This window comes from Andrena cerasifolii, chromosome 6 (assembly GCF_050908995.1).
Source record: "Andrena cerasifolii isolate SP2316 chromosome 6, iyAndCera1_principal, whole genome shotgun sequence".
In the NCBI taxonomy this organism is placed as follows: Eukaryota; Metazoa; Arthropoda; class Insecta; order Hymenoptera; family Andrenidae; genus Andrena; species Andrena cerasifolii.
This window is the reverse complement of record NC_135123.1, coordinates 2,966,674-2,981,032: the sequence shown is the minus strand read 5'-3', so window position 1 is coordinate 2,981,032 and position 14,359 is coordinate 2,966,674. Positions and strand designations below refer to the sequence as shown.

The window sequence follows — 14,359 nt, the reverse complement described above, 5'->3', positions numbered from 1 at the left end:
CAGCAAATAGCCCAGATTTAAGTCCAGTCGAAAATTTGTGGGCACTTTGGAAACAATTTATACGCGATAAAAAACCAAAAAATAAAAATGAACTTTTGGAAGCCATTAAGCTGTCATGGAAACAAATTTTGCCATCACAGTGTGAAAACTTGATTACATCGATGCCAAAACGTATACAAGCTGTGATACGTGCACGTGGGAACGTCGCAAAATACTAGGTAATATAAATATTAAATCAATTATTGTTAATCTCTTTGCAAATTTATATTGTTACATACTTTTTTCCAGAACATCGGTCGGTTCCATACTTATTTCCCAGACACATTTTGTTTCTTCCATATTTTGTATTATATAATAAACAAATTTCTTAATTATTTTGGTGCTTTTACTTTAAAATAGACCAATTTAACATTACCACGCGTTTCATATATATACCGTTGCATATTATACATAAAAAATATTGGTGTTTCTCGTTAATTTCGTATTTTTGCGTTTGGTTCCAAACTTACTGCCAGGGGTTGTATAAGCTCACTATCAGATTTTACCGCCGATCGTAAACTTGTACGTAATTAAAATTGCACATATGTATTGTAAGAACTTGTACCGCGGGTAATAGTAAGGAAAGGGAAATAACGTAAGGAGCAAATCTGTTTCCGAGTAATAGTACCTGCTTCTTTCAGTAGCCCTGTGCGTAATTAATAATGACGGGGTCTACTGTGCAATGCAAGGTATCAGGAGAATTAGGCACGTTTATTTGTCGCAACTATGTTTCTTGGACTCGGTAGGGGAGACGGGGGCAAAGTGAACCTCGGGGTAAAATGAGCTTTCTTAATTTATTCTTTAACAATAGAATATATTTACAAAATGTTGTGACGTAATAAATGCGTGTAATACCACAATGATAATTATGCACATTCAGATATCGAAAAATGGAAATTCATTTAAAAAATTAAAAATGAAGTTTTGGAGACTTCCAATTGGTTTTCTTTTCAATTTAGCTTTTTGGATAAATGAGTCTTAAATGTGTTATTTTAACTCCATTTTTTTTCTGTGTGTTTATAACAAGCTTATAAACATACGTGTACACGCTTTTGAGAAAAGATTAATCCTAACGTTATTAAATAATTAATTTTCCACTGAGTACATATTCGGGGTAAAGTGACCGGGGTAAACTGAGCTGCAAATGGCTGCTAAGAACCAATGCGCAAGTGATGTGCGCAATATCCTAAGCTGTCAGCTGGCTAGAAAACCACGCGGCGTGGTGGAACAGAAACTAACCTCAAAAAAATGAAAAAGCTGCCGTGCTACACACGTCATTCCAGCGCAAGGGGTTAATATTTACCTATATCCTTAATTAAAGTTCTTATTTTGTTGCACCTCACTTTACCCCGGATAGGAGTTCACTTTACATGGGGTAAAGTGATACCTCTTGCATCATTTCTTTCAAGTTGATTTTTAATATACTCTAAGTTTATTCTAAGTATTGATATTCGTCATTTATCAATAGTAATGTTTTAATTATATTATAAATCTATTTCCAAACATTTTTATTGAAAGGGAAAAATTTTATTCGACTTCAAACTTTTTCCTCCCCACTTTGCCCCGGTCTCCCCTATCCGAACTGCCTTCGCGGCATCGGCCGGCTACTCTCGATGGCTGTTACCCGGGTTATGTCGCAAATGATCGTCCCGTAGCCTAACCACTTCTTGGAAAAGCTATTTCGGAGAAGGTGTTCCGTCGCCCTCCTTAGCAATAGTTACTTCGTTTTATACTTTTCTCGCTTACAATTTTACGATCCGCTTACAATATGAAATCAAAGGGTCTAGCAGGGTAAGCATGGGCAAACGGCCCTCATGCAGATTCTTGGAGTTGTTATTTTTTAAACAATGCTCCATGCCTGAAACACCATTATGTAAAGTTTTAGATCGCTACCCCCCTGTTTAAGGATAATACGGGGGTAAACGCCCTTAACGTTATTATTTTTTTCTCGGTTACTACTTAAGATATTTAAATGGAAAAAAACGAAAAATAGTTACAAACTAACTGCACTTCATATATTTTTCTAAAAATTATAAATCAATTATTAAGGGTAGAAAAAAAAATTAATTTTTTGGGGGTGGTTTATGGAAACAACCCTTTGAGTGACCACCTCCAAAAGAATGAAGAATAATGCTCTATTATCGAGTTATTATATATAAAAACCTGAAGATAGTCGAGATGGTGGAACATAGTTAAATAATTTAATGAAGATCAATATATTATAAATAGGTGGGGTTTTGTGACGAGAAAGAGTATTTGTCGCGAGCCTGAGTACGTTTCATTTAAATGCGAATGGAAGAAACGATTGCGGTGCGTTTGGGAGATCGAAGTGAAAATGAAGAGTATTCGGGATTTATTGTTTATATATAGTGTCGGGCAAAGAAGCGAGTCGTGAAGCGTGCCGTTAGAGTAATCAGTGGGAGTTCGAAAATCATAGGTAATAACGACAAAGGTTGATATCATTATTGATTATTATTTATTAATCCTCGTCGCTATTTACGCCAATAACTGCCGTTGTGTCAGTTCCATCAAATATATTTGTTAATATTTCGGACGGTTTAACTATTTTGGATTTAAAACGCCCGTGTGATAAATAATAAATAATCGCAGCGTTGTATTGCCGTGTAGCTGATAGAATATACTCAGGCTCGCGACAAATACTCTTTCTCGTCACAAAACCCCACCAATTCATAATATATTGATCTTCATTAAATTATTTAACTATGTTCCACCATCTCGACTATCTTCAGGTTTTTATATATAATAACTCGATAATAGAGCATTATTCTTATTTTTTTTCTACCCTTAATAATTGATTTATAATTCTTAGAAAAATATATGAAGTGCAGTTAGTATGTAGCTATTTTTCGTTTTTTTTTTCATTTAAATATCTTAAGTAGTAACCGAGAAAAAAAATAATAATGTTAAGGGCGTTTACCCCCGTATTATCCTTAATCAGGGGGGTAGCGATCTAAAACTTTACATAATGGTGTTTCAGGCAAGGAGCATTGTTTAAAAAATAACAACTCCAAGAATCGGCATGAGAGCTGTTTGCCCATGCTAACCCTGCTAGACCCTTTGGTGTCATTAAAAAAAAGTGGAAAGTTGTTCTTTGTGGGGCCCCTCAGAAGTCGGGGCCCCGGGCCCCGCGCCCGCTGCGCCCGCCGTTAAGTCCGCTCCTGAGTCTTACAAATCTATCAGACTTTCGTCAATCTAGCTTGTAATGTTGCTTCTATGTATAATAGACTCTCCAAAGAGCTCGACACGTTACCTGAATTTCTTTCGAATGGTGTTTTATTTTCGAGTACCAATGATCTTCCTGAATTTTTTACGTGTACTCTACTTTTAACACTGTCTAGACCTTGGTGTTAGTAACAATGACTTTCTGTAATTGTGGCGGCAATTCGATTTGCAATTGAATAATTCGGAGAAATAGGGAATCAGTTCGTTCAGTTCGCGATACAGAAACGAAAGATTTTGGCAAAAGCCGCTAGAGGCGCTGATTAGCACTGCACTGTCCGCAGAGCACGTTTTGCCAGACTCTTTCGTTTATGTATTGTAAACGAAAGGTGTTCAACCACTTCTGCTGATTGTTTCCCGAGGAAAAATGTCCGCTGCATCAGGTGGAGTAGTCAGATTTTTTCCTAGACCCTTAGTTTTTGAAATATATAGAAAAATATCTGCAAGTTGCAAATCGCAACTTGTCTGAACACGTAATAGTCGAAACATTGTAGATATGCACTTTAGGTGCTTTGCTGTTTCTACGTTCGCATTTCCAAAAATCTTCATAATGGTTTACTGATATTACGTACTTATTGAGACTTTATTATTCTTCATTGTTCAACTGATTTTATTTGTAAAAATGATTTAAGCTTATGTTTCAGACTAATAATAGAAAGTAAGTTTGTTTACTTTAAATAAAGATTTAGAATTTTAGCACATAATAAATCATTTTAATTACTGAAATTTTCTATTACCCAATCCCGGGAATAGTCCCGAAATTCCGAGATAGACTTTAGAAAATCCCGCAATCCCGGGATAGTAAATAATAACCTAACCCAGACCGGGATTGTATTTCCTAGTAACATATCAAAGTCAAGTATACAGTTTTACTGTTTTATTATGTTGCGTTTATAACTTATTTAATTCCCGAAGATTTACATAACCGTTACATATAACGACAATTCTACGAAACAATAAAAGTAAAATAAAAATGCAGAGCGTTGCTAATGCATTCCTTAATTTTCGTTGTTTGCAAGATTTATTTGTAATTTTTTACAGTTAAAGTTCAAATCGCGTTGTATCCAAATAAGTCAACAGAAATACTAAAAGTTTTTTATTCATATCTCGAAAACTAATAAATTCCCCTCCCCTCAATCCTTGTGTCGGTCGACCACTGGGGCCATTCGCAAGTACAGCCAAATCTTTTAAAATATATTTTTCAGGCCCCGAGCTATGAGAAAATGTACAGAAAAGAACGATTTATTAGAAGCGGTACACTGAATTACCCCTTTAATAGTCCATTCTCTCTTGTTTCAGGAAGTGTGATATGTTAACCGAAGACAATGACCCGACAAAACCAGCAGGGGTTTTAGATAATGCTAGCAACGTGTCTTCATCAACAGAGGCCTCGGCGCAGCACCCGCGTGCCACAAGCAATGGTAAATGAAGTTCGTGTTTGTCGTGTATTGGCACAATTTTATAATCGAAACGTATTATTTTGATTCATCCATAATACGTGATCCTCCTAACCTGCCGGGGAATCCCTTACCAAAAATTGCAAATCTTGCTTTTAAAAGGTATCAACGGCGTTCCACTGGAACTGCTAACTGCAACTGAAGCTCCAATAAAACACTTTAAATTCGACGCTTTGAAAAGTTTCCATCTGTATTTTTCGGGGTCCCTTCATAGGTCGATTAAATTAAATGACAAGTACGGCTAGCTGCTGTCTGTCTCCTAGAAAAAATGCAGGATAGAGTTGCAGCAGGAGAGCACACAAAGTGTAGAAGCCCTACTTAGGCGTTCACTGTATCTCCGGGGTCGGTGCGAAGTCCGTATAAGCTATATACTAATATATTGGAAGTATTGTAGAAATGAATTCAGAATCTGAAAACAAGATGAAAGGTTCATATAAACAAATAACCTTATATATTATATGCTCTTGTTATACAGTTATAATAGAATGCCGATTAGTTCAAATAATAATAAAAAATGAAAAACGATGTCTCGGAGAAATACATTGGAGAGCGTATTCAACGCCGCTGGTATTATATAGGGCCATCCGTTAAAACTGCAACCTACGCGCGCGCGAACAGAGGAAAATGGCAACACCGCCTCACTGACGCATTCTATTGCAACCATTCACCGGCCCGGCGTTCGGAGGGTTGCCAGCGACCGCTGAACAGCAGTGATGCTCGAGCTTCGAAAATTTTAGGATGGTCTCTTTCAAATTAACGTCACAAAGAGCTATTTGAAATTTCTCGGCCCGGGTTGAAGAACTTAGGGCCTTTTTCGTATAACTTTTGAACATTAAAAGATATCGGAATGCAATTTGCGCCGAAAAATGAGGAAAAATTATTCCTTCTTAATGATGGATAATTTAAAATATTTTACGTTTACTTAATTTGTCTTTTATTAGTTTTTTAACCATAATTGTTGTGAAAAGCTTTTGAAACCCGTTTATTTGATACTGTATTTAAGGGGGAATACCGCTGTGACGGCTAAAAAAGTAAGCCATTTTTAAGAATTTTTTTCAGAACTAAATTACAGTTTTCATGAAAAAATTTATTACCTACCTTTAGTACGCTGTCTTAAGAGACTATACAAAAAAAAATTGAAAAACATCCATAAATTTTAATATATTAATTAATCTTCTAGAATATAATTATATTACTCATAATAAGCCTCGTTTCGTAAAATTTAATTCTGTAACAACTTGCTCCGTATTGTGTAACAACTAGCCCCTACTCGGGGCACGTTGTTACAACATGTCTCGACTTTCAAAATGGCTTGTTTCAAAGTCATGGTTTTCGTTTAATTACATGCGATAGCGGTCAACGGTAGAGGAAAAAACGTACTTTAAGTCAGAGTCATTGATAGTATTGAAAATAGAATACAAAAAAAAAAAAATTAAAAACTGAAAAGTGTAACAACTAGCCCCGGTCTCCCCTACTATCTTGTGTTGACTTGTTTTATGGGTAATGTTGAGCTTCCGAAATCGATCCCAGCAGTGCGTGCAGTAGGGTGGGCCGAATAAATCAAATTTTTCCAAAATCGTAATAGCCTAGTGCGGAAAAGTTGCGTTTGGGAAAGAAAAATTGAGGCAAATTTTTTTTTTGAAATCGGTCAAGATTTGAGCGGGCCCAAACGGGGTCAGAGTTTTTAATTTTTAACCAAGTTTGGCGACTTCTGTATATTTTCATAAAATTTGCGTATATCACAGTTGAGCATCAATATCAAATATTATTTAAGCACATAAACACGTCAAATAGTGTTTTATGCATTGTTGCGAAGCGGAGTATCTATGTGTTTCTATTTTGGGACGTAACGCGATTGTAGTGAAAGAGGAACGTATGTTTTGATCTGTGACATTCAATAGCCATTTCTTATAGATTTTTGTGCGCTGAAAACGAATCCGCAAACCGTTTGTCGCCATCACCCTCTGTTTTCGAGAAATTCGATTTTGAAAAATAATGTAAATTTTCAACTTTGTTCATCTTTTGAGTTCAAACAGTAATAGCGATTCGATTGCTTGTTCCGCCAAATTATTCTATGAACCCTGTTTGTGGTTATATCAAGTCTATACCTGCGCCCGCCTCCATTCACGGTATAGCAAAAGTAACTAACATTCTTAATTTTTTCGAATATTAATTTAATATTTTAGAGACGTATTCTACGAATATGAAACGTAAAAAAATACAAAAAAAATCAATTTTTGAGGCTAGCACACTGTCAGCTCCCTTAGTCGAGATTCTAAAAGGTACCTGCTGTCGAAACAGTGTCGAAGTGATTTTCGTGTATACTTTTATAAATTATGTTAATGTCAAAGGGGGGTTTATTATAGTCTTGAATAACTAAAGACATGTGAACGTGAAACGTTTTTGATCATACTGACAGAGACCGAAGTCAAGAACGAGGTGCAAGATTGTCCTGAGAACGAGAGTGTACCGAGCGGAGAATTGTACATTGACGAGAATGCTGAAGAAAAGGAGCAAGAATATCCAGATTCCATGGAAAAGGCGGACTACAGTTCGTTGTACCCTGGAGCCAATCAATTTTATAACAGGCACGTATCTTTCATGTTTGAATCCATCGCTCGTTGAATTTTCTCGATTTTTACACTTACATCGATACAAAATTTTATACTTTGCAGTCATTTCAATATACATATATTCATTGGACAGCCGCAAATACAATAAAAATTCCTGCTTGGACAGGACATTCTTCCCTTCATTTTTCACGGTTTTGTCTATTTGTCTCTTCACTATGAACAATGTCGTATTCATTCCCAACCCTCAACGAATCAACGATGAAATAACACAACTACGATTATAACTCAAAACGCAAACATTAAATTTACAACTGTCGGAATTCGTCCCTTTTCACAATAGATCTGACTGCAATATACATTAAGCCGGGTCCAGACCTGAATGAGTATACGCTGAGCAGGCTGAGCGCGCACGAATATTCTGATGTGGATGGGTGAAACGGTAGCCAGGACCGCATGCTTCGGCGTCAGAAAGGGTGAGCGTGAACGCATATGCTAGTGTGGACGTGTCATTCGTGGTGACTCGGCGCATGCGACCCGACTCGCCAATGGCGGCGAAGGCACATCGCCTGAGCCGACCGTTGTCGGTTTTCTTCCGCACATCAAAGGAAGTTTGGAGTGCATTGCGCTCAGCGTGGCTGATAGAAGCAGATGAGATACTTTCCTCAAATTCTCGATGTCTCGGATTTTCATGACATTGAAATATATTGTAGTCAATATGAAATTAGGGAGGGCTAAGTACTCATTTTTCTAGTTTCGAAATTGTTTAAAAAATACAAATCTTCGAAGTTCCCTGCTTTCGGTGATTTTTACGAGACCCGCGTTCAGAAATGAATTTTAATGACCTGAATTATTGAAGGCATGAACTTGCGTCTTTTTTTTAATCATAAAAGATGGATCTATGTGAATGAATTTAATCCATTGCTAATATTGTCATAAACAGTTAATCAAAAATCGAAAAATTACGTTTTCAACAATATAATGCAATTACCATATGATAGACTTTAAAGCTCTATTTTACTGAATAATTTGTCTTTCTTTTCGTCACTACACCCTGCATTGTTCTTAATTCATGCAGCCTGACCGACTCGCTGTTGTGTTAAATCACACGAGACTATAATTAACGAAATCAACTTGAAATGATATAAATCAATTTTTCATGAGATTTCCTTCATTATGGTCCGAATTACGTGGTTCTTGGGGTTAGTTTCATCGGCGAAACATAAGGAATCAATTGACGTCGTTTTCGCAAAGATCTGATGAGAAATGTGGAACTCTTGGACATTTCTGACTTTTTAATGGTATTCCCACCGTTTCGAGGGTCGAATCCCATAAAATTCGGTGATGAAGCACTGAGGGGGGGGAGGGGGTGTCCTCGCCACGGGGTACCAGGTGGCAGCACCTCTTTGCCAGGCGTCGCTGGAGAATCACCCTGTATTGGTAAACAGGATGACTCGGAGGGTTGAGCTGTATGTTTATGTAGCTAATCACACCATCTTTACGACTGCGGAGTGGGCTAAGCTAAGCACAGAAGTTGGCGAAGAAAGATACAATGGCACTTTCGACCCCTCCGCATGCGTCATTCGTGCGCGCTCAGCCTGCTCAGCGTATACGCATTCAGGTCTGGACCCGGCTTTACAGGGTGTTCATATCCGCGGGCTGTCGTGATTTGTTTCGTTCGCGTTCTGCGTTACGCGGCGGACTTTGTTGCAAGGAATTGGGTGGAGCGAGCGGGCGATTCTCCTTGCCCCTGTGACATTTCAGCTTGTCGGTAGTCGGTCTTCTTCTCATTTCGCAATAGTACGTGCGGGTCCGAAGCCATCATACGTACTACCCACCGACAGAGCAATATACGGATTAACTCGTTGTCAGACTGAGAAATGCCTAAAATTATTAAAGACGGCATCACGTTCTTGATTGCCCTTTAGAAATACTGGCAAACAGATGTTGTCGAAACGTTCTTGGGAAAACATGAAATTACCGGTCGAAAACATCGAATGAATTCTCGCTCAGCTTTGAGCCCCCTTTGTTCCGACGCACAGTGGGCATCAATCCCAAGAGTGGAGAAAAAATTCAACATGCCATTTTTTCCAATCAAAATGCCGAATGATATCAAGCTACTTTATAAAAAAAAGTTTTTTTTTTGGCAATTATACCTAGAAAAGTAACCAGTACTGGATCTGAAGAAGTCGATAAAAAGTTTAAAACTTCTTCGTTTGTATTGCAAAGAGAATATTTTCAGCGTATATACAATCTTTTCTATACTTTTTAAAATCTTTATTTCTAGCGTCTTGTGTTCCTTCCCCCAATTAGCCGATTGGAATATCCCCCAAATATTGTATAATTTCGTTGGAATACTCATTTAGTATATTGGTACCGGGACAGTGTCATTAAACAATAATAATATTAAGATACACCGTTTGAGTTAATTTTTTATTGTGTAATGGCATAATGATCGAGTACACCAGCGCGCGTGGAGATTCGAGTTGCATTTCTCTTCCCTCACTTATCTACCATTTTACTTATGCGCTTGTAACTTGTAAATTACAAAAGATATCGAAAACAACATTTAAGTAAACGTTATAACGTTTCTGAAGGTCTATATAAGTATATGTAGGAAAGAATTTTCGAAAAAATAATTTTTTTTAGAAACATATCCTGTAAAAAACTTTCGTTGCCAGCCAGGTCCAAAATTGACCAATTTCTACTATTTTCCTTTTACTCGCTTTTAATAGCTGTTGCTGACTTATTACCCCTTTAACACATTGCAAGCGGGAGACTGTGATCACAGTTATAAGTGTTCCGCGCCCGCATGCAAAGTGTTAATATTCATAACTGCACGTTGATAAAAAATGTTTTCTATTTCGATTACTTTGATTATATTAATTATTTATCTTACTGTTTAAACTGTACAATTAATTCGTGGAACTCAGTTCCGATTATAGGGTTTCTCTTTGTTAAGACCAAGTCAAACGTTGCGAATACAAAAGCTATTGACTAAAAGAAACACCACACTTAAATGTACTTATACAAAATACATTCCTTAAATTTTATACTCCCTTTCATTTAAGAAGGAACCTGCCGATCGACGAGTTTAGACCGGTTCTGCGCAGGTTAACGCTCATTGGTGCCGGGAGAAGCCACTATTGGCTGTACCCCCACCAACGCTTTTTCGGAGCCAATGAGCTCATTCTACATGCGCGAAACGGGTTCCTTCTTACGTGACAGGGAGCATAGATACTTGATTTTAAGTATTTGCCCTATATCACATACTATAGTATACCCAAAATTTGAATGTGGTGCCTATACCTAATTCTTGCAACCTTTGATTGTAGAATTAATATAAGTTCACATGCAATTACAAATTCTCTGGTAACGTGCGTGAACACACTAACTTTCTGTTAATAGTTTGTACAACTCGCCTACCTATGGATCAGTCACGGCTGGGAAAAATACCACAGGCTTGCAAACTTCTTACCTGACCTCGTACACCGCACCAAGCTCCATGTCTCAGTACTCGTCTTATGCTACTTATAACAGCGGTACCGCGAATTTTCCCAACGTAGCTCAGAATATATCTTCGTCTTCTCAGGTATTCATGACATATTACTCGGTAATTTACATCAGATTTGTTACCGCCGTCGTTCTCTATTTTTTTTTGCAGAAGCTGGACTATAGTGCATACAGTAGCAGTTTATATGGAAACGACAGGGTACCATTACAGTATTCCGGATATTACCCCATGCACGGTTATCACGCGGCGCCTGCGTCGTTCAACATCGGAAACCTGAATTTTGCAGGTAATGCTTTTATTGCTATTATAACTTTAGATGAAGGCAATTTTTTTTTGTTTTTAGAGATCAATTTTGAAGCTCGATATGAGTTGCGATTAAATATAGCAAATGGAGTTACTGAATCCTGATTATTTGCTGCATGTAAATTATTGGATATTGTTCTTGTATCATACACGGTGTCCCTCTCCCCTCAGAAAAGAAATACGCGGTCCCCGGATAAGCTGATAATTTCACGTTCAGAAGAGTATCTCTTATCCGGGGTGGTAGGCGAATTTCCCATCTCCGATTTCATACTTCACCGAGTTTTATGGTTTTCGGCGCTTGATGATAGGGAATCGGGACGACAAGGGTCGAACTAGCCCAGGGCTGCACAGTAGGGTGAGCCGAAAAACCCAAATTTTCGAAACTCGAAACGGCGTAGTGCGGAAAAGTTGCCGTCGGGGAAGACAAATCGAGGTAAAAAAAAATTTGAAATCGATCAATATTTGACCCTCGCGCATCGCCGTCAGTTTTTAATTTTTTACTGAGTTTGGCGACTTCCGTATGTTTTCTTAAAAATGTCTATATTTCACTGTTGAACACTACAAAATATTATTTCAGCACATAAACACGTAAAATATATGTATTGTCGCGGACGGAAGACAATTTGCGGGGGGGGGGGGGGTGGATAGGCGTAAGGCGAACGCGACGCGTACCACAATCCTGTAAGGGGCTACGAAAGCAACATTGCAATTATATTAAACTGAATTTTTAACATTGAAATTACTAACGCAGTTAGTTCAACCTAATCAGTTACGCATAAAGTTAATTCGGTGTGCGACGGCGTACCTCAGTACGCGACATAAATTACGCAATATTGTAGAATTCTTTAGGCATAAACAAACACGGTTGCCAGGAAAGTCCTACCCCTAGTAGAGGGGGGACATACGCGTAGTGGAGAGGGAACACGCGACGCATGCGCGTGATGATGCCGTGACGTCAAACCAATCGACGCCAAAGTAGGTGTTCCCCCTCCACTACGTGTAGGATTTTCCTGGCAACTCTGGGCACAAACCTCTTGGCTTGGCTTAACAGACTCACTCCTCTCCCTTCGTCTATCATCGCGGTAGAATCAGCAAAGCGGCATCAGTAAAGCTTCTTTGTTTCGTTACTCGACTACTTGTGCTCTTTTATAACAGAAATTGTCTGCATTTGTATTTAAAGCATTTATCTTATCAGTTTGTATTGACTTCTTCCTACATTTTGTGATCTTGAAGCTCTTCCATCAATAAAAGATGAAAGTCCCAAAGAAAAACTTGAAAAATTAGCATCCTGCAAGTGTCTAATGATTCTTAACTGCATCTGTGGACTTGGCCTAAAAAGAATCATCAAGGCAAGAAAATCACTTCTGAAGCAAAAAAGCCGGTTCGTGAGTTCTTCATCCCAAAAATCAATTTTGCTGCGACAGATTATTCAGAACATATCGACTGGAGCTCCATTAACCCTTCACCACCTCTTTTACGCCTGGTCTTAACTGAACACATCACTGATAGAATCTGGATTTACTCCAGACTGGGATATCAGGAACTTTCCTTGCCATACCCAATCAGTTGAGCGCTGTGTTAAGTTAGTGACGGAAGCAGCAGGAACAGTTGTTGGGTATAAAAACAGGGGTGGTTTTATCCGGACCACGTTGATGTCCAGGGAAATCACGCCTTCCTTCACAAGCAAGGCATAATTCAACGTGAAGAAGTAAAAGTCGTGAAAGATATCCACAATAAGTAGTATGTATGCCCAATGTAGTTGGCTGGTTGGGAAGGGCGTGGGTGGAACTCGAGGTGCAACCACCTTCCCGTGGTGAGTTCTGAATCGCGTTAGGTATTTAACTCGAGCCAAGAGCTGCACAGCTAAAGAATTGTATGCATTTATGTGTTGAAATAATATTTTGTGATGTTCAACAGTGAAATATAGACAATTTTAAGAAAATGTACGGAAGTCGCCAAACTCGGTCAAAAATTAAAAACTTTGACGGCGATGCGCGAGGGTCAAATTTTGATCGATTTCAAAAATTTTTTTGGCCTCGATTTGTCTTCCCCAACGACAACTTTTCCGCACTACGCCGTTTCGAGTTTCGCAAATTTGGGTATTTCGGCCCACCACAATGGAGAGTCGCATCGCGCTGTTGCCGCATTTCCCCTATTACTATTTTGTCGTCAGGGAGGCTTGAATGAATCGCGGCGAAGCGGCTGGAGAACAGAGATGGGCAAAGATAATATCTGGATAAACTCCTGGGATTTTGTTCAAATTGAAATATGTTAGAGTTCATGTGCAAATAAGGAGGATTTACGGCCGATTTCTTCACCTTCAGTAATCTTGCAGTTAGAGTTATGTTCCACATAACTGCCACATGATAACATCCAACTGGTCGACGATTGCCACATGATAGCATCCAATTGGTCTTTCACTGACCGGGACTTTAGTCGGAAGTGAAGAAATCGGGCATATAATAATCATTTTGCCAAATTTGAAAGGCAATTTTCAAAAAATCGATGAAAGTTGTGTGTACTTTGAGGGTCTGTATTTATAAAACAATTTTGAATGTGGCAAAATGTGACAACTTGAACCCCTCCTACTTTCACATGCACTATAACATGTTTCAATTTGAACAAAATCTCAGACATTGAGTGTTCAAAGTGATCCGCTTGGCATGAAATGAACCGTATATACGACATTGTCCATTCCAACCGAAATGGATCCTAAAGGTGGCCGTTCCAATGCGCGGCACGCCGCAGTACACTGGTGCAATGGAAAAGCATACATCTCAACTCCTATCTGCGATTTTGACCGCCCGCGGCTGCGGCAGATTGCTACAGTCTATGCGCATCTGCTCCAGGCGCAACCTAGGCTACTGGAGACGCAACACAATGGGACGAGATGTCTGTTTTCCGCCATAATAGCAGAATCTCCTAGCCGCCCGGCGGCGTGCGGCTGCCAGTCGCTCGACTCCTCCAGGAGCAGTCTAGCGACTGGCCGCCCCGCGGCCCATCGCCACAATGGGACAGAATCCCCAGAAATAAGGAAACAAGTCAGAATCCAAAAGTTATGGACTTATGTTTTTTTATACATTTTTTGTAACCTAATAATATGAGCCCTTAAAAAAGGTAAAAATACCATGGCGGCTACTTCTGATGTATGAGTAAACATGTGTCAAAGTTTGTAGGTATGTTTTTTGTGCAGAATTTTAAATCTTGGAAAAAATGTACAATAATAGGATGACATG

The 14,359-nt window shown here is 38.7% G+C and overlaps 1 protein-coding gene and 1 long non-coding RNA gene across 6 annotated transcripts in view; one reads left to right on the top strand and one right to left on the bottom strand.

The window, feature by feature from the left end:
- Positions 1-14,359, bottom strand: part of LOC143369805 (uncharacterized) — a 190,178-nt gene that overhangs the window by 90,271 nt on the left and 85,548 nt on the right. The gene's annotated exons all lie outside the window — the stretch shown is intronic.
- The window catches only part of Eya (eya transcriptional coactivator and phosphatase 2), a 97,466-nt gene that overhangs the window by 51,235 nt on the left and 31,872 nt on the right, over positions 1-14,359 (top strand). For all 4 annotated transcript variants that reach the window (XM_076814087.1, XM_076814088.1, XM_076814086.1 and 1 more), the window contains exons 2-5: positions 4,579-4,700; positions 7,156-7,324; positions 10,715-10,898; positions 10,971-11,106. In XM_076814087.1, the coding sequence (XP_076670202.1) occupies positions 4,589-4,700; positions 7,156-7,324; positions 10,715-10,898; positions 10,971-11,106 (601 nt within the window). In that variant the 5' untranslated portion in view covers positions 4,579-4,588. The remainder of the gene's footprint in view (positions 1-4,578; positions 4,701-7,155; positions 7,325-10,714; positions 10,899-10,970; positions 11,107-14,359) is intronic.